This window comes from Podarcis muralis, chromosome 12 (assembly GCF_964188315.1).
Source record: "Podarcis muralis chromosome 12, rPodMur119.hap1.1, whole genome shotgun sequence".
Taxonomy (NCBI): Eukaryota; Metazoa; Chordata; class Lepidosauria; order Squamata; family Lacertidae; genus Podarcis; species Podarcis muralis.
This window is the reverse complement of record NC_135666.1, coordinates 41,036,485-41,055,073: the sequence shown is the minus strand read 5'-3', so window position 1 is coordinate 41,055,073 and position 18,589 is coordinate 41,036,485. Positions and strand designations below refer to the sequence as shown.

General features: G+C 41.3%; 1 protein-coding gene across 11 annotated transcripts in view; it reads left to right on the top strand.

Annotated features, from left to right (window-relative positions):
- Window positions 1-18,589, top strand: part of ZNF385D (zinc finger protein 385D) — a 374,703-nt gene that overhangs the window by 255,445 nt on the left and 100,669 nt on the right. For 6 of the 11 annotated variants that reach the window (XM_077916271.1, XM_028750022.2, XM_028750023.2 and 3 more), the window contains one exon: window positions 13,598-13,735. The exons of 3 other annotated variants lie outside the window; for them this stretch is intronic. In XM_077916271.1, coding sequence (XP_077772397.1) covers window positions 13,598-13,735 — 138 coding nt within the window. The remainder of the gene's footprint in view (window positions 1-13,597; window positions 13,736-18,589) is intronic. 2 more of the 11 variants (XM_028750029.2, XM_028750024.2) reach the window with 1 other exon arrangement.

Sequence of the window (18,589 nt, the reverse complement as noted above, 5' to 3'; positions counted from 1 at the left end):
TCTGGGGCTGTTGGGAGTCAACCAACATCTCAAGGGCCACATGATCCCCATTACTCTTGCAGATGGATACTATGTGGTGGGAGGGCAGTAGAAAAACAGAAAATATTTACCCGGTACGTTCAACCATGGTTGCAGCAAGCAATAAAACAAGCAACTATCAGATTCTGGCTTAGACACGTTTATATGATTTCTGAGTTAACTGAAAGGAGGGAATAATATGGCACTTCCCCTCAAGTAGGTGTAGTGTCCTTCAAAGTAGATGAGATTCTGCCAATATTTTCTGGTTCCAGGAAGGAATGGCTGTGACAAAATGCAGCGTGGAGACTTCAATTTACTCTAAATCAGCATTTCTTTTTTATAGGTGTATGTGGTAATAGAAAATCATTGCCAATAATTTTTTAACTTGGAAGCAAGAAGCCCCAACCTCTGTGAGCTAAGGATCATTGGGCCAAGGCTATAATTTTTATAGAGCTGTTACAGAGAATAGATATATTTTTACCTCTGAATGTTCCTTTTAAGGGGAAAGGAAAGGTTTAGAGGTCCCAGTGAGTTGGCTGGAGACTTTTTGTCTTTTTGATTAGCAAAGAGAGTCAAATCAAATCTTATTTTGCTGCATTCCTAGGCAGGTGCATCTCTATAACGTCAGATTATATTCCAAAAAGTTGGGGAATTTTTTGCTATTGGATCATGTACTCAGAGCTGGCCATATTTTAAGAAAAAAGCATCTTGCTTTACTTATGCTTGCTGTCTCTTATTACTTGTGGTTCTCCACAATTACCCAGGCAATTTAATAAAAGCTTACAGGATTATTTTAACAGGAAGTTAAGAAAAGGCTAGCAAAACAAAATGCTGTCATTTAAAACATTTTATTTAGCAATTCACTCAATGTGAATCAATCAAGATTAAAACTTTCAAGCATGTTTATTTTATTTTCAAAATAACTTTCACAGCAGGTTTTGAACTCAGTACTTTGTTACAGTTTCTGAACGACAACAACAACAAAAAGTTTGGAAAGTAAGATTAAAATTTAATAGAAGATAGCCCTTAGGTTTCTAGTGCTAGTTCAAATATTTCTGCTTATTGGGACTAGATGGAAATAAATCCGCTTACCCTATTATTTGCAAAGTTGTAGGGGGATATTGGGGAAGGTAAATGATAGATTAGTTTGTGACTCCTCTTCAGCTCCTTCCTTCTGTATCTCAGTCTATGTGTGAGGGGCTCGGGAGAGGGAGAATCAGTCAAGACACTAAATCTTTTCAAAAAAGCAAACGGTTTAAAAAATAAACAAAATGAAGACTTAAATTTCCTGGCCTCACCACAACCTCTGCTAGACCACCTCATCTTTACGTATGCATGCCTACGCAGGGGATAGTATCTGGTTAATGTGGTTCCTGGAAGATTGTGGGTGGGCTGAGGCATAGACGCTGGGGAAAGCGTGTTCTCCCTAACAGAGAGCACGTGTTGCGGTTGGGGGAACAGGCCACTGTGTCATGACTAGGCAAATTTGATGGAACCCAAACCTGTAAAGGGTTAATTGGGTTGCTGGGGATTTTTGAGTGTTGCCAATTCGGAGGAGGGGTCAGAGACTATAAATTCAGGAGCCAGACGATGGGACGATCTCTTGGCCGTTTTGCATCGGATCACCCGCCCCCTCCCTTTTATAGGGTGGTTCCGTGGTTACTTGACCTTGCTATGCCTGTCATGGGGTTGCCCGCCTTTGAGCGGGGGCCTGGTAGGAATTTTGCCATTTGGCTGATTGGCTGGTGCCATTTGGTTTTTGCCTACTGCGTAGCAAATCGTCACAACTTGTAAGGTTGGCGGTTAGGCATTGGTTAAATTGGTTCTTGGAGGGGTAAGGTGCCTATCCCTCCAAATGATGCGGAATGGGAATTCCGTTAAAGGAATCCAGGGGCTTGCCATTCTTTCGTCCTTGTCCGTGGAGCCGGACTTGGGCCGTGCAAGCCCCACCGGAACATGAGGGTGAGAGGTGTGGGTCTGTGTCCCAGCTTCATTCTCTCACCCAATACTTGTTTCCCACGCTGGCTTCCGGTGGTGTCCGGAAGTGCCAGCTCTGTCCTTGGGGGCAAGGACAGATAGTCAAACCAATGCCTAAGCAACCACTCACATTTTTTGTATTTAAATAAAGTTGTGGCCAAAAATTATGCCAAAAACCTTAAACAAAAATTGAAGTGTGATGTGTGAATTTTTGGGGGGTGGCACTGTGGGACTCAACACGCAAATGAGGCAAAAATGGCCTTGTTAATCTGACCTACTCTGGTCTACCACTGTAAAAAGGCCGATGTGGTTGCTGTTGTTGGTTGGTGTGTTTGTTTCTCATTTTCTTACTCTTCCTGGAATTGGTTGGGGACAAACGGGACTAAATCCCTGTCCAATATACACTGGACCACCAAGTCAGTACCTCTTGCCTCAATTTCTGATAACTGACTACCTGTGGACCTACGTAGAGCAGGTGGGCTTAGCCTCAGAGTTATATGCTTTGAATTGCTGAACATGAGGCTGCCTTTGAAGGCGGTTTGTAAAGTTGGTACAGAATGCAGCAACTAGAAAACTTGGGGGAATACTCATGTACAGTGGTACCTCGGGTTAAGTATTTAATTCGTTCCGGAGGTCCGTTCTTAACCTGAAACTGTTCTTAACCTGAAGCACTACTTTAGCTAATGGGGCCTCCTGCTGCCACTGCTCCGCTGGAGCACGATTTCTGTTCTTATCCTGAAGCAAAGTTCTTAACCCGAGGTACTATTTCTGGGTTAGCGGAGTTTGTAACCTGAAGCGTATGTAACCCGAGGTACCACTGTACTGCTTATATTAACTGCCTAGGTATTTCTACCCCAATTTCAGATGCTGATCTTGACCTCTAAAACCATGCACTTTACAGTCGGTGTGGCATAGTTGGGTAGTGTATTGGACTAAAACCCGGGAGACAGGGTTCAAATCACTACTTAGCTCATTGGATGAACTGTCTTTCAGTTTCTTGATAGTTTTATTTCTCTGACAAAAGGCCTTTTTCCTCTCTCATTCTCAGGACACTTTTCATTTTATTTTTTTTAATATCTTAGATTAGATAAATTTATTGTCATTGTCCGTATATACACAGTATACACAACAACGAAAATCAAACACCCACCCAAAGACCGGGTTCACATACACATTTGCACGTATCTCCAACACTCTCATCCTATTCAGACATAATCTATAAAAACATAACATCCAGAATATAACATAACCTATTAAAGGCCTAACATAACCTAAAACCTATCTCATTCCTTCCTACTCCCTGCTTGCTATTTCTTGCAACTGGCCCTGAGATCATTATTTAGTGCAATCAGAGCTCTTGGATAGAAACTATTCAGAAGGCGTGTGGTTCGTGTTTTCATTGTCCTATATCTTCTGCCCGAAGGCAACAGTTCAAAGAAGTTGTGAGCAGGATGGGTGGGATCTCTCAAGATATTGTGTGACTTCTTCAAAGTGCGAGACGTAAAGATCTCATCCAGGGTTGGTAGTTGGAGCCCAATAACATTCTGGGCAATTTTAATTATTCTCTGTAAAGCTTTTTTATCCGTTTCAGAGCTGCTCCCATACCACGATAATATACTATAGGTTAAGACGCTCTCGATGGTACTGTGATAATAGGACAGAAGTAGGTGCTGAGATAGATTCAGTCCCTTGAGCATTCTCAGGAAATACAACCTCCCCTGCACCTTCCTCACAACCATATTAATATTTGCAGTCCATGAGAGGTCCTCAGAGATATAAATGCCCAGATATTTAAAACTACCAACCCTCTCCACCTCCTCGCCATTTATGTGCAATGGTAAAAATACACTTTTCTTTCTCCTAAAGTCAATTATGAGTTCTTTGGTTTTTTTGGTGTTAAGCATAAGATTGTTTTCTTTACACCATTGAATTAACCCCTGTACTTCTTTCCTATAAGCAGTCTCATCGTTCTCACTAATGAGCCCTACCACTGTTGTATCATCTGCAAATTTGATGATTGTGTTGGACTTATACAGTGGGGTGCAATCAAATGTGTACAGGGAATAGAGAATGGGACTTAGCACACATCCCTGAGGGGCTCCTGTGCTTAATACTAGAGTAGAAGAATAGTAAGGTCCCATTCTCACTGTCTGCGGCCTATCAGTCAGGAAATTCCTTATCCACAGACAGATCTGATGTATACCCAAATTGGTCATTTTAAGAAATAACCTGTCTGGCAGAATTGTATTGAAGGCAGAACTGTAGCCCACAAACAACAGCCTTGCGTAGGTTCCCTGTCGTTCTAGATGACTCAGTACAGTATGGACAGCGATGGAAATAGCATCATCAGTAGATCTGTTTCTTCTGTATGCAAACTGGAACGGGTCTAGAGTGGATGGAAGACCAGCCTTAATATGATCTAGCACCAATCTCTCAAAACATTTCATAACGACAGATGTTAGGGCTATTGGTCTATAGTCATTGAGAGATACCACCACTGACTGCTTGGGGACTGGCACTATAATCGATGTCTTCAGGCAGGTAGGGACAGAACCCTGCAACAGGGATAGGTTAAAAATGTCCGTAAGTACACCAGCTAATTCTGCAGCGCAGTCCCTAATAACCCGTCCCATGATTCCATCCGGTCCAGCTGCCTTCCTAATGTTAATGCTCCGAAAGGCACGTTGTACGTCACAGGTCTGTAATAGAAATGGTTGTCTATCAGTAGTAGTTTCTGATGATGTGCTGGTAGCCAATGCTGTAGTGACGGTAGTTCCAGTTCCCACCTCAAAGCGACTAAAAAATTGATTCAGTTGATCAGCCAGGTGCGCACTGCTGCTAGCCAGTTCGTTTTTAATATTTTGCCCTGTGATTTGTCGCAAGCCTTGCCATACTCGACGAGGGTCGGAGCTCTCAAAATGTTTTTCGATCCTCCGGCAGTACATAGCTTTGGCGTTCCTAATGCCCTTTTTCAATTTGGCTCTGGCTTCTCTATACTGTTGCGCATCACCAGAGTGAAAAGCAGCATTTCTTGCCTTTAACAGAAGATACACATCCCTGTTTAGCCAGGGCTTGTTGTTGGGGAACACCCGTATTTGTTTGGTGGTAGTGACAACATCAATGCAGCTTTTAACGTAGAACAGTACTGTTGAAGCGTATGTGTCCACATTATTCTCCACAAAAAGCGACCACTCGGTGCTCCGAAAGCAATCTTCATAATTTGGCTATGTGTGTGGAGCTTACCTCCTCAATTCAAAGTGGCTGAGGGTGGTGCGTGTGTTTATTTCCATTTAGTCTTACTGTAAAGGCCTTCAGTAACTTGAGTAGGGGGGAAATGAATTGAAGGACTGTGGATTTAGACGGGCATGAGAAAGAATCATAGTCATATTTTTATGTGTTTTTTTTAATATAAAAGAATTCTTAGAATTTATGCATAAGACTCTTCCAGCTATCTCTTCCTGCCTTCAACATGGGCTAGGAGGCATGGCACAATGGGAAGTGAGATTAACTAGCTCTCTGTAAGTTGTAGCATCCTGCACAATAATAGCACAATCACTTTCTGTGCACTGGATGTCCCTTGGGTGCTCGCTTTGCATGCAAAACGTTCTCACCAAGTTAATTAAATGAAGTGCTCTTCAGATTTGTCAAATCTTGATGAGTGAAAATGCTTAATTTTTTTTTTAATAAAGCATTTAAGTAATGTTTTAATCAGCTGGAGTTTACAGCTTTTGTTTTAATAGTGCCTGGCTGGAAAAGATCAATGGTTATTTTATTCTGTAAAATCTTTACTGGATGCCATAATAAGCATCAGTCTTAAAATCTGCAGTTTAAATATGGATGGTGGTTATTAACCTGTTCTTTAAAAGCTGCAATTAGTCAAAAGCAACCGCTTAAAGAAATGACTTAATTACTCCAAGCAGAAAGGTTAAAAGAGTAAAAACTGGGGTAGGAGTGAGTGGGAAACCACAATGTAGTTGTTGCTGAGACAAGCATATGCACAGTCTATTTTTTATTTTTGTAAAAAAAACAAAGCAAAAAAGTGGATGTTCTTTATGCTTTACAGTTTAATTTGTATAAATATAATTGTTTGTGGACTATAAACGTCCAGAGACTGCACAGAAATAGCTTAGGTGGCCACAGTTCCAGCTTGAACAGGGGTTGGTGGCAAGTCATTCAGGACCCTTCATATATACCAATTTCTCTGTGGCCGGGGGCAGTGGCATAGCGTGGGTTGTCAGCACCCGGGGCAAGGCAAGTAATTTGCGCCCCCTAACCCGTGGATTTTAGCACTCGAGTGCGAGCGCGCCCCCCCCCAGATGTTGCGCCCGGTGCGGCCGGCCCCCCTGCACCCCCCACGCTACGCCACTGGCCAGGGGAGGCCCAGGTTAAACGGGATACCATTCAGAAAACCTCTTTCATTGCATTCAGATGATTGTGCAAAACTCCAGGACTTCTCACTCTTGCTCATTTCACACAGGAAGTCCTTATTTTGTGTCAGATGCTAATATAAGAATATAAGAGCTAGCTGGATCATGCTGTTTTCGCAGTGGCTGAACTCGCCCCTCTGTTTCAGGAGTGGCTTGTCAAAAGACGGGGTGGCATGTTTTCTGATTCTAAAGTTAAACTATACAGTGGTACCTCGGGTTAAGTACTTAATTCATTCCGGAGGTCCGTTCTTAACCTGAAACTGTTCTTAACCTGAAGCACCGCTTTAGCTAATGGGGCCTCCTGCTGCTGTCACGCCACCAGAGTACGATTTCTGTTCTCATCCTGAAGCAAAGTTCTTAACCTGAGGTAATATTTCTGGGTTAGCGGAGTCTGTAACCTGAAGCGAATGTAACCTGAAGCGTATGTAACCTGAGGTACCACGGTACTTGAGATGCTCACTGCATTGTCCTCTGGTTTAGGGCTTATGTGACATCAAGGCCCTTTCAGCAGAAACCCTAAGTCCCAAAATCAAGCACACGGACTTTGGAGTTCTAATAAATGGCAAAGTAGATCCTGCAAGCCCAGAATCTGCCCACCTCTGAGAGAGAGATGCCTGAGATGTGCATCTCAAAATTACTTGAAATATTTAAGCGTCTTCTCTTCCCACTGGCATGATCCGTGGTTGTTTGAGTTCCTCAAGTGACACATCATTAGGAACACATTCGTCTTGAGTCCCTTCCTGGTGCGAACTAAATAAAATATGTCTGTATTGTCTACCCTGCAGCGATCATATGTACACAGTGGGAGACAGACATATATAATAGAAGAGAAATTTAGAATTCCAGATTCTGTACAACTCAGTTTGCAAAAAAAATTGAAGAATCGGATACAGATATCCAAGTACAGAATGCCAATAGTGAAGGGGGTGTGTGTGTGTGTGTGTGTGTGTGTGTGTGTGTGTGTGTAAATCACTGATTGACTCTTTAGAATTAATGAAAGTGGAGGCTGGATTATTCCCTTATTGTCACTTCCATGTACAGTGGTACCTCGGGTTAATAACTTAATTCATTTTGGAGGTCCGTTCTTAACCTGAAACTGTTCTTAACCTGAGGTACTACTTTAGCTAATGGGGCCTCCCGCTGCCGCCGCACGATTTCTGTTCTCATCCTGAAGCAAAGTTCTTAACCCAAGGTACTATTTCTGGGTTAGTGGAGTCTGTAACCTGAAGGGTCTGTAACCCGAGGTACCACTGTATTTAAAATGCTTAAATGTGGTGATTGGTACTGACAGTGAAGCAGTTCATGATAGGTGATCTAAATGGCGACATACTTTGTTAAAATCAGATTGTATTTAGAATACATTATTTACATTATTTGAATGTTAACTATATATATTTGAACTTTTAGTAGGTTTTGTGTTGTAATTTTCATAGTAACATTTCAGAGGGTTTTTCATTTTCAATATGAGAAGCAATGGCTGCTTCCCACCTATATTCAGTGCTATTTTTCTAGAAAAAACAGGTGCCAGAGCTCACTATGGGTGTTATGTACTGAAGTTCTCACCCAGGGCCAGCAGGGGGATACTGTAGATAGTTATGCAAATGAAGGATCGAAAGTGACTTTCAGTGATTGGATAGTTTTAGAAAGTTGTTACAGTAACATTGTACTGGAGCTCTATATAAGCAGGCTGACTGAACCCTTCAGTTCAGTTCTGTTCTGGCCTGTGAATAAACAAGAGCTGTTTGAAGAATCGCTGTGTCGTCTGATATATTCACCCACAACTTAACAATTAACTTCTCCCTTGTTCTCTTAGAATGGCAATGGTGCCTGCCTGAGAGTTGCCAGAACTGAGTTCCGGCTGAGGGGAAAAAAGCCCTGCCTATATCACAGATATTTCTATTAGCACTGAATCCACACAGTAGTTGTAAACATTCTGTATCAATCGTAACATATGTAATTTCTGTACCTGCCCTTTATATGTTTTCTACCCGGCACCCTCTTAAGTTTTTTACTGCCATGGCTTCCAAGCACATTTTGAAGGGAGGGAAAGTAATCATTGCAATGACATTTATAGAAAAGCAATTTGGCTACACCTGTGAGAGAAACTGCTATGGTGGCATTTACATAAGGTCGTTCCATCTCATAGCCATGGAATACAAACAATAGGGTATTCTGAAGATTTATTTATAAAGAATAATTCGGTTGTGTGCTTCTAGTGATAGCACCCTGGATGCTTTTTCAAGTACAATTCAAAGAGCTGATGACATAGTTGAAATGACACCTTTGATACTGTTACTTGCAGGGTGTACCCAGGTAATGTGCTGCTTTAAAGTGACATGCATTCACTGAGAATAAAACCCGAATAAAACTCGAAATGAACCCTGCTGCTGTCTGTAGAATTCAGATAAGATTTATAGAGATATACAAAACATATATATTACTTCAAAGATGCAAAGAAGTTGCCAATCATCTAATGTAGAAAAATGTAATTTATTAAAACTGCTAGTAAAGGTAAAGTGACCCCTGACCATTAAGTCCAATTGTGACCGACTCTGGGGTTGTGGCGCTCATCTCGCTCTATAGGCCGAGAACCCGGCGTACAGCTTCCGGGTCATGTGGCCAGCATGACTAAGCCACTTCTGGCGAACCAGAGCAGTGCACGGAAACGCCGTTTACCTTCCCACTGGAGTGGTACGTATTTATCTACTTGCACTTTGACGTGCTTTTGAACTGCTAGGTTGGCAGGAGCAGGGACCGAGCAACGGGAGTTCACCCCGTCATGGGGATTCGAACCGCCAACCTTCCGATCGGCAAGCCCTAGTCTCTGTGGTTTAACCCACAGCACCATCCGCATCCCAAAACTGCTATTAGTTTCCTAATAATAATTAGATGGAAGGTGAGTTAGTGTGGTCTAGTCACTAGGGTTATAACTAGGGAGGTATGATTAGGGAGACCTGGAGGCAAATCTCCAGCCAGCCCTGAAATTCAGCCATGGCCTGTTGCTGGCATCCATCTGTCTCAAGAGACAATGGAGTGTTCCTCCAGGGGTAAAGTCAAACTGCTGTGTTAGCAGCACTGAAGTGACCTCCCTGGGGCGCAAGCCTGGGCAGTGTGTAGGAAGGTCCTGGGGTGCCCAGGTGACAAGACCCTCCTTTCAGCCTTGCTGATGTGGTCCAAAGCATACAAGGCGTACAAGGCACCATCCAACTGTCTTAGGGACTCCAACTATGGATTTGTGTAGGGTTTACTCTTTAGCCTTTTCTTCTCCCTATCCTGCAAGGTGGCAGACGTTTAGGGTCGGAGTTTTCCTTCTCTTGGATGGTCTACCTTCCCAGGTTGCTAAATTTGTATACTGCTCTTCATCTGTAGATCTCAGGGCGGTTCACAGCATAGAAATACAAGATAAAAACACAAAATACGTAATAAAAACAAGGACAAGACAAACCAATAGCCCCTTCCCCTTGCCCACTCTCTTTAACGTACCTCAGAGTTCTTGTGAGGATAAAATGTATGTCATCAGCTCACTGGAGCATGGATATATAATACATGAAATAAAAGTTTTTCAGCATGCCAGTATTGGTGCCAGTGTTGCTAAGATTCTGAAATGAAAAGAAAAGCCAAAGGAACACTGCCAAATCCAATCATAGCAGTGTTGTCCAACACACTGCAGCGTTGGAACAGGGTTGCACAGGCAGTATAAGGTAACATGAAAGAGAAATGTCTAAAGGATTAAAAAAAGGAAACACACACAATAAAATGGATCCAGAGAAAGAAAAGCATAGGATGAAGATGGACAGACATTTTCCATAATGTCAGAATTTGGGTAAGCAGCTTTAAACCATATTTTCCTGATTTTAGCATCATGAGAAACTGTGGTTCAGCATTCCACAATATATTTCTCAAAGAGAGCCATGTGGCTCAGGAGAGGGTGACAGAATGTGTGCTCCCACAGATTGCTTGCCCCACCTGCTGCTCCTCTCACTGCTGCTCTCTCCTTCCTTCCACCTCACTATGTGTCAGAGGCGGCCACAGGTATTCCATGCATCATGCTGATAAAGGGGTACTTTCTGAGAGAAAAATTAAGGGCAAGATCACCCAAAGTGCCAGTACCACTTTGCAACAATGGTGGCAAATTCCTGTAAAGGACCAACCAAGTTTAAAGATCCTTGGGAGCAACCAAGCGAATAATGGCTAGATTTCTTGCTCTGTTGGAAATACGGCAATCTTAGTTCTATGAGTCAACAAAACTGAATCACCTCCTGTGGGCTGTGGCTGTTGTGAGGAACAAAGGGGGGTGTATTGTAAATGACTATGTAGACTAAAATAGTGCTGTAAAATTATTCATATTGGTTTAAGAGTGCCTTAATTATGTTATATTTATGAAAGCTCAGGTAACAAATTACACCTTTGCTTACAAAGCCATACAAAATTCTGGGTATGTGCAAGTTCAGCCATGGCTTTGGATAAAAGAAGGGAAAACCTGCTGGAACTTAAGCCATCCTATTTGGTATTGCAGGAAAGTAAATGCAATGTGACACATTTGGAAGAAACTTTTTTCTGCCTCCTTCTGCCCAATCTGTTCATTGTTGTTGTTGGAGGAATGTTGGCTTGAAATCTAATTCCTTTTTTTTTTTGTCTAATCTCCAGAGGCAAAAATATGAAATTATTCCACTTGTTCTTGGAACTTATCTCAAAACTGCACAAATAGAGCTCCATTTTTTTCTTTGGGAGAAGAAAAAGAGTTGCTTTTTACAAAGAGAATGAAAAAATATTGAAAAGAATAATAAAAACGGCTTCTTGGAGAGAAAGTGGTTGTTGTGTACCCCAGAACAAAGGATCACACAATTGTTGTGGTCTTGAATACATTGACTTTTGAAAAAAGGAAAGCACCCAAAGAAATAAGTAGGAAATCCCTAGTAAACAGCACAGAGCAAAATGTTCAAAGTATGTAAGTGCCTAGCAGTTATGAGCAATGATGAAAACCAGTGGGATTTTAGGGAGCAGAGAACTGGTGGCTCACTTTGAAAATGTTATTTAGCCTATTGCTAAGATTACTGCTTTTAATCTTCCTCAGCAAGGCAAACACTCATTCGAGCAAATGGAGGTTGTGCTAACAAAGCCCTCTAAGTATCACAGCCTCCAACTGTGTAAAAGTGGAAGTTATAAAAATGCAGATTATTCTTACTAAGAGCAGGACCTAAAATACAATGTTGCATGTATTTGTAGTACACAGACCTCATACCCTCCAACATTTCTCCAATGAAACTAGGGACGTCCTCCTCCTCCTCGTCTTCTTCTATTTATTAACACCCCACCCATTTGATTTGGTTGTCCCAGCCACTCTGGGAGGCTTCCAACATATATTAAAACATTATAAAACATTAAACACTTAAAAACTTCCCTATACAAGGCTGCCTATCTCCTTGGCTCAGGGTCGCATAACTCCATAGGCTCCAACATTTCTCCAATGAAAATCGGGACGTCCTAAGGAAAATCGGGACATTCCGGGATCAAATCAGAAACTGGGGTGGTTTCTATGAATCCGGGGCTGTCCCTGGAAAATATGGACACTTGGAGGGTCTGAGACCTCTGTTTCAGAAAAGTCAGGCCTGCCAACTGAAACGAGAGACTGTTTCAACTGAGCAAGAGAGTGAATGTTGTTTGTTTACAGTATTTTGTTGGCATTGAAAGGGCTGCATGTATCCCACTCAACTGTGAACAGTCTATGACCAGTTTTGCTCCTTTCATTAATACCTCAAAATGCCCCAAATGGATGCATGCTTTTCATGGGAGTGATAAAATGTTCAGGAAAAGCAATCCTTTCCCATATCCATTTTGCCTCAGTCCTATCGACTTTTAGTACTTATTCCCCATTTCACATTGACCATCTATTCACATTCTCTGTGTTCTTGCCCATCACATCCAGGACACAGGTGGACTAATAGTTCAGCATTTCAAGAGTCTGAATGGTAGATGCTGAACAGATTGTATGTAATAAATAAATGCTAATATATTTTACTCTGTTAGCAAAATATGCAATCCAATATTGAGGGTGTGGACTTTGTTTTTCCATTTGTGAGCATAATCTACATGCTTATGGTTAAAACATGAAGGCTTAACTTGTTGAAATGCCATAATTCAACAGTAAGGGCTTCTCTAATGGATATAGTATTAGCCACAGACAGTTAAAAATGACACTGAGAATGCATTCAAAATTCAAAGAAACAAATATAAATGAACATGTGACTATATAATGTTCAAAATGAATCTACTATATTTCTATAACTGCATTAAAACATTCATATTGGTTAACTTGTCAACACATAAATCTGTGTTATGCTGTATGGTACTTTAAAGTTAGGTGTAGAGTTTCCATTGTGATCTCTACTTAATTTTAAGCCAGCTATGTTTGTCTTTTTATAGTGGCAGTTTGTTAATCATATTTGCATCAAAGTACAATACCTTTCTTAAAGAATCATACAGTAGAGTCCTTAAGTTGTATTCAAATATAATACAATAAATATGCAAAGGCAATATGGACACAAAGTCTTGCAGTCATAATGTCAAAAAGCATCACCTCTGCCATCTGCCTTGCAAATATTTCTCTCTCTCCTCCTCCCCCACCCCGCAGGATTAGATTAGGAGAATGACAGGGCCTATTCACTGTCATGTAATAGAGTTGAGTAACTCTTGAATTAAAGTTACTCTTCCACAAACAAGTGTTACAAACTGGGAGATAAATGGGATGTTTCTGATATTTTCCCAGAAGTGCATTTAAAACATAGTGAGATGTGTTTTTTCCTCATATGTTGTTGTCTAAACAAAGCTTTGTTAAAGTGTGTCTTTCGGAGAATGAAATCCTTTTAAGACAAGGAATATTTTGTAGACTTAGAAGTTAGCACATCAGGTAAGGAACTACAGAATGGGATTAGAGGAAATAAACTGGTGTGCAGTTTATCATTGAAGAAAGGATTGTGGAAATACCATACAATGTATATGCTTTATTAATGAATGCACAACATTTCATCAGAAAGTACATCCCCTTTTCCAACTCTTTAGATTACAATTAGATGGAGGAAACAGGCATTCTCATGATACAGATTTTTATTTTTCATTCACTGTGTTTCAGAGTTCCGGGAATTTGTGTTCCAACTTTTCTTCCCTTTTCTATATAGTTTCAGAACAAGAACATGCACATCTCTTGGCCACAGTTCTGCAGCTCAGTTTTGTCCAAAAAAATGCCAGGGCTGGCTCTCTGTAGAGAAGATTCAAAAGAGGTAGGGACTAATTTTGGAAGTCTGCTGATTGGAGATGTAAGTCTGCTTCCTCTGAACAATGTTGTTCTATTTGTAGCTATTAAATAGTCATTGACAGACCCATTTTCCATGTACTTGTCTGAACCTTTTTAAAGCTTGCTGTGGCCATCACAACTTCCTGTGGAAATGAATTCCTCAAATTAATTATTGTCTACATTAAGAAATCAAGCACCCGATCAATAAACCTGCTTATCTGTCAATTGAAGTAGAGGAAATTATTGGTCCTGTTCCATTGTCTTTGATGGCACTTGGTCTGCATGAGGAGCCTAGGGTTAAGACATACTTATGCAGATATTTTAACAGCCTTAGTCTCTACAGTCCTATAAGTAATGGAGTTTTTTTGCCTTGTTGAAAGCAGCATTGCTATAATCAGAGGAAGCTGGAGTTTAGCAGACTCTGCATGCCTGCTTTTAGCTGAATACTCTAGAGCAAGCTACCTTTTTAACAGGATATCATCTCCTGACAATTTACTGCTAATATATATTTATACCCTGCTTTAGAGTGATTTATTCAGTGTGGGAAGAAATAGCCACAGCCAGGTTTTATGTGCTGCACTAATCTGTGTCAGAATAGCTGAACTAAAAGGCCAATGTAGGTCAGAAACGAAAGGGAAAAAATCATAAAACATATTCAGGGATGATGTGACACCTATCAGATCTTTATATTACCAAATAATTAATGATATGTAAAGAGAATGGCTGAAAGTATGTTATTCTTTCACCCTCAAAACTCTATAATTTTGGGCACTGATGAAATTCAGGACAGCCTAAATTTATGGTTTGGAATAGGTAAGAAGCAGCATTCCTTATATTAGACAAAATTAGCCGCAAAAGAATCTGAGGAACATTGGGATTATAGTGGGATTACAGTGGTACCTCGGGTTACAGACGCTTCAGGTTACAGATGCCGCTAACCCAGAAATAGTACCTTGGGTTAAGAACTTTGCTTCAAGATGAGAACAGAAATCGTGCGGCGGCGGTGGGGGGAGGCCCCATTAGCTAAAGTGGTACCTCTGGTTAAGAACAGTTTCAAGTTAAGAATGGACCTCCAGAACAAATTTAGTTCTTAACCAGAGGTACCACTGTATAGACTCTCGAAGCAAGAAGGGCCAATAAATTTACCCAGTGGGTTAAAGGAAAGGCAAATATTCAGGGCCACTTGTCCATGTGATGTGCAAGAGAAATTCCTTTGAATCACAATATGGTAATCGGTGAGACCTGAACTCTGTCGTTAACACTGAGCACCTCATGCTTGATCATGTGTTCAGTACCAATTGGTCTAAACAAGTGCCTGTGGCAACCCTTCAAAGCCTGTTGAAGATCTTTTTTATTATTCAGACAGACAGGCCTTCCCAAAGAGCTGGTACCAGCCGTGCCTATGTCAGTTTTGCAAAACAGCAGAATAATATTTTATATTGTTTTTACAGTATAGGCTTTTCCCATCATCCTTGATTTTATAAAACGGTTGTACTTAATCTTCAGTTTTAAAAAATATGAAGCAAGCTTTTTTGCAAATAATAAATATGAGGAGCAATATAGAGTAATATAGTAATATAATGTAGAGTATATTATAGTAATATAATACTGTATAGAGTGATTCGATACGAGAATACACCGTTTTTTATGGTTTTTTTATCCGTAATATGCTAAAAATGGCAGCAGACCCCTCAAAATAACCTTCCATTTGGAGATCAAATGGAAACTTCAGCATGTTGATTCCATGTGGGAGCCATAATATGAAGCACCAGTTACCGTGTGGATCTTCCACTTTGTGTAGGGGGATTCCTCAAAATTAACATAGTCTGCAATCCTGAACCAGGGACTCGATGGAACCTCATTCTGAGAATTACACTGTTAAGGGTGCTTTTGTAGCTGTAGCTTGCCTAAGTCACCAGTTATAGATTGCCACTGCAACCATAATACTGCAAGAAAGTATTGCCCATAAGAAAGACTTGTGTGTGTTGAGGTTCTGGGAAGGGCTTTCCCATAAATTAATAGCTTTAATCACCATGGTTTATTGTGATGGGAATGAGTGTAGTCTCACTGCAGACTCATGCTCTTCCTCCTCCTCTGCAGGCACAACTGCAAAGAGGTGATAAGAAGCTTAATCTTCTGAGTTTGAGCTAATCAGTTTCACATCGTGTCCAAGCACTTGTACCTATGGTTTATTGAAGCAAGGCAGTCTCGTAAACCAGGATTCAAACTAAGTTTGTTCTGGGTATAAGCTTTCATGGTTCAGTTGATATGGCAAGTTGTGATGAATCCAAAAAGAACCCATGGCTATATTAGAAGAGGAGAGAGAAGGGGAGGACATGATCCCCTGGAATGGGGAAGATCAGGGTGGTAAACTATGGTTTATTGTAACACCCAGACATGGATTTACATGTTATAGTTTCAGAGCAAATTGCAGGAACGCTCCCATGACTTGGAAAGGATAATCCCAGAAGTATAAGTATACCAGAGCTGATGACTACAGCTGCCTGATTTCATCAGTGTCGCTTATAGCTAAGCTACTGGCAAAGCTTGCTCTTCCATGTATTTGGCCTTCCCTCTGAGCAACTTCGGCTATTTTTGAAACAGATATCCAACACCTTTTTAAATATTAATTTAAAATATTGTAGTGACAAGTCAAAGCATGAGAGAAGCTCTGAAAAGCCAGAACCGAAAACTCATGGGAACCAATGGGAGGCTCTCTCTGTTGCCTTAAGCATAACATTATAACTGGCTGCAAAATAGCAAGAGGAGAGAACTTTAAAAAACTGAAATAGACTTGGGAATTGCTCCTGTGGCTTTGTCCCTAACACTGAAGCTAATGAAATAGCTCTTGGTTATGCTTAGCACTCTGTGTACATTATAGCACCCTTGTACACAGCAGAACTGCTGACTTGTGGGGGGGTTAGTAAGTCTTACTAGGAGGTGCTACAGCAGGGGAAATGAAACAGGCAAGTTGAGTGCCACCAGCCCTCTCTTCACACCTGCCAGTTAAAGCAAAACAAAACAAAATTGTGCATGCAGGAGAAGAGTGTGTGGAGGTGTTTAAGTAGCGTGAAACGTTTTGCCCAAATAAATTGATACACATAATTTGTTGTTATGGTCAGGGACTTGTATTATGTGGATACAGACCGGATACATTTGGTGCAATTTGTTACTGAAATTCAGTACTGGAAATAGTTAATGCATTGGCAGCCAATTCAAATTGCGTGCCCAGCCGCACAGCCCCCAAACCCAGCGCGACCGACTATAGAGTGGTAAATGAATGGACGTGACAACTGTCTGGGATTTGAAATGGCCAGAACTTGATTGATTCCAGATGTAGGAAGCCTTGGCATAGGCCAGGCATGTCCAAAGTCCGCTTTGGGGCCTAACCCGGCCTGCCGGTCAGTTTAATCCGGCCCTGGGGCAGTCTATCTCCTGGGGCAAAATCCTAAAAAAAGCTCAACAACTTCAATCATAAGAAAAGGTCAACAACTTTGGTCAGCCCTTATGCATGTTCACTTCATCAAATCTGGTCCTCTTTGAAAATAAATTGGGCACCACTGGCATAGGCATTGGGTGTGTATCCCTCTCAGTCCTCCTGCTGGAGGACTGAGGCATGACAGGGTCTATTTGGGGGGTGGATCCATTGCAAAACGCAGGTTTACGCAGGTGACCCCCAAACACTGAGAGAAGCTCTATGGCACACTAGCCCTACGCAGATGACACTCCCGGCCAACTGGGTACTACGCTTGGGGGTTGGCCGGGCTAAATAGTTGACGGGCGGACCTGAGGGAAGCCTGCCTCTCTCAGGTCCGCTTGCGCCACCTCACCCCTCTGGGGTTGCCGTGGATTGGCTTGTTTGAATAGATGGGTTTTGGCGGGAATCCGTGAGCCTCCACGGCGGCCGAGGGGGACAGGGAGGCAGGCAAAGGTGGTGTGGTATACCAGGAAGGAGAGGTGGTGCCATGTCGGGCCATAACTGCCACTCACCTTGAAGGGCAGTAAGCGGCCATTACTGCTCCCACGCTCCACCCACTACCCAATGGAAGCTATTGAGAAGTCCCCTCATGCAAATATTTGTTATCTAACATCAGTTTTTGACACCTGATATTTATTTACATTAAATTTGATGTTTTATTTCAGTACCTGACATAAATGGGTAATTTAAACACAATTGTTATTTAGTATTTAAATGCATTTGATAATTGGCATGAATAGCATTTGGGTTTTGACAGTACTTATCAGATGCTGTGCAATGACAACTGACATGCAATGGTATGTAGAATTTTCCAGTAGACCTGCAGTTGTACTAAGCAATTTGGCTGTAATTAACAGGTAAATTAATAGTATTTATTTGGTACTTCTAAATATGTATCTGATTAGGATTTAATTATGAATTTGAAAGTTGGTAGCTTGTTTCATGTGATATTCTTCCAGAAACCAAACAGTAACAATTGCCAAGCTTCTGCCCAAAAGCAAAAGAGTGGCTCTTACTTGTAAGTAACGATGAGATCTTTATTCAGACTAATAGCAGTACAGCCTGGGAAAAGAGGAGTTAGAACCTCCTTTCCCTGTGTGCTGATTAAATCAGCCTCCTCTCCATATGTTTATTGTTAAATAATCAGGGATTGGCAGCCCTGCATTTAGTGTCATGTATAGTTCATTCCTTCGTATAAAAAGTTATAATTAAGTACATTAGTGTCCTGTCTATATTGTTCTACTAATTTCTGCCACACTAATATTTTCCTGATACTTGCAGATATGATTTAATATCTAATCCATATGTATAGGGGCATCACACTCAATAGAAAAAAAAGTGATGCAATACTTCTCATTTTAGGCTTTCAGCTGTTTCTTTGGAAGGTGCAAGGCAAGA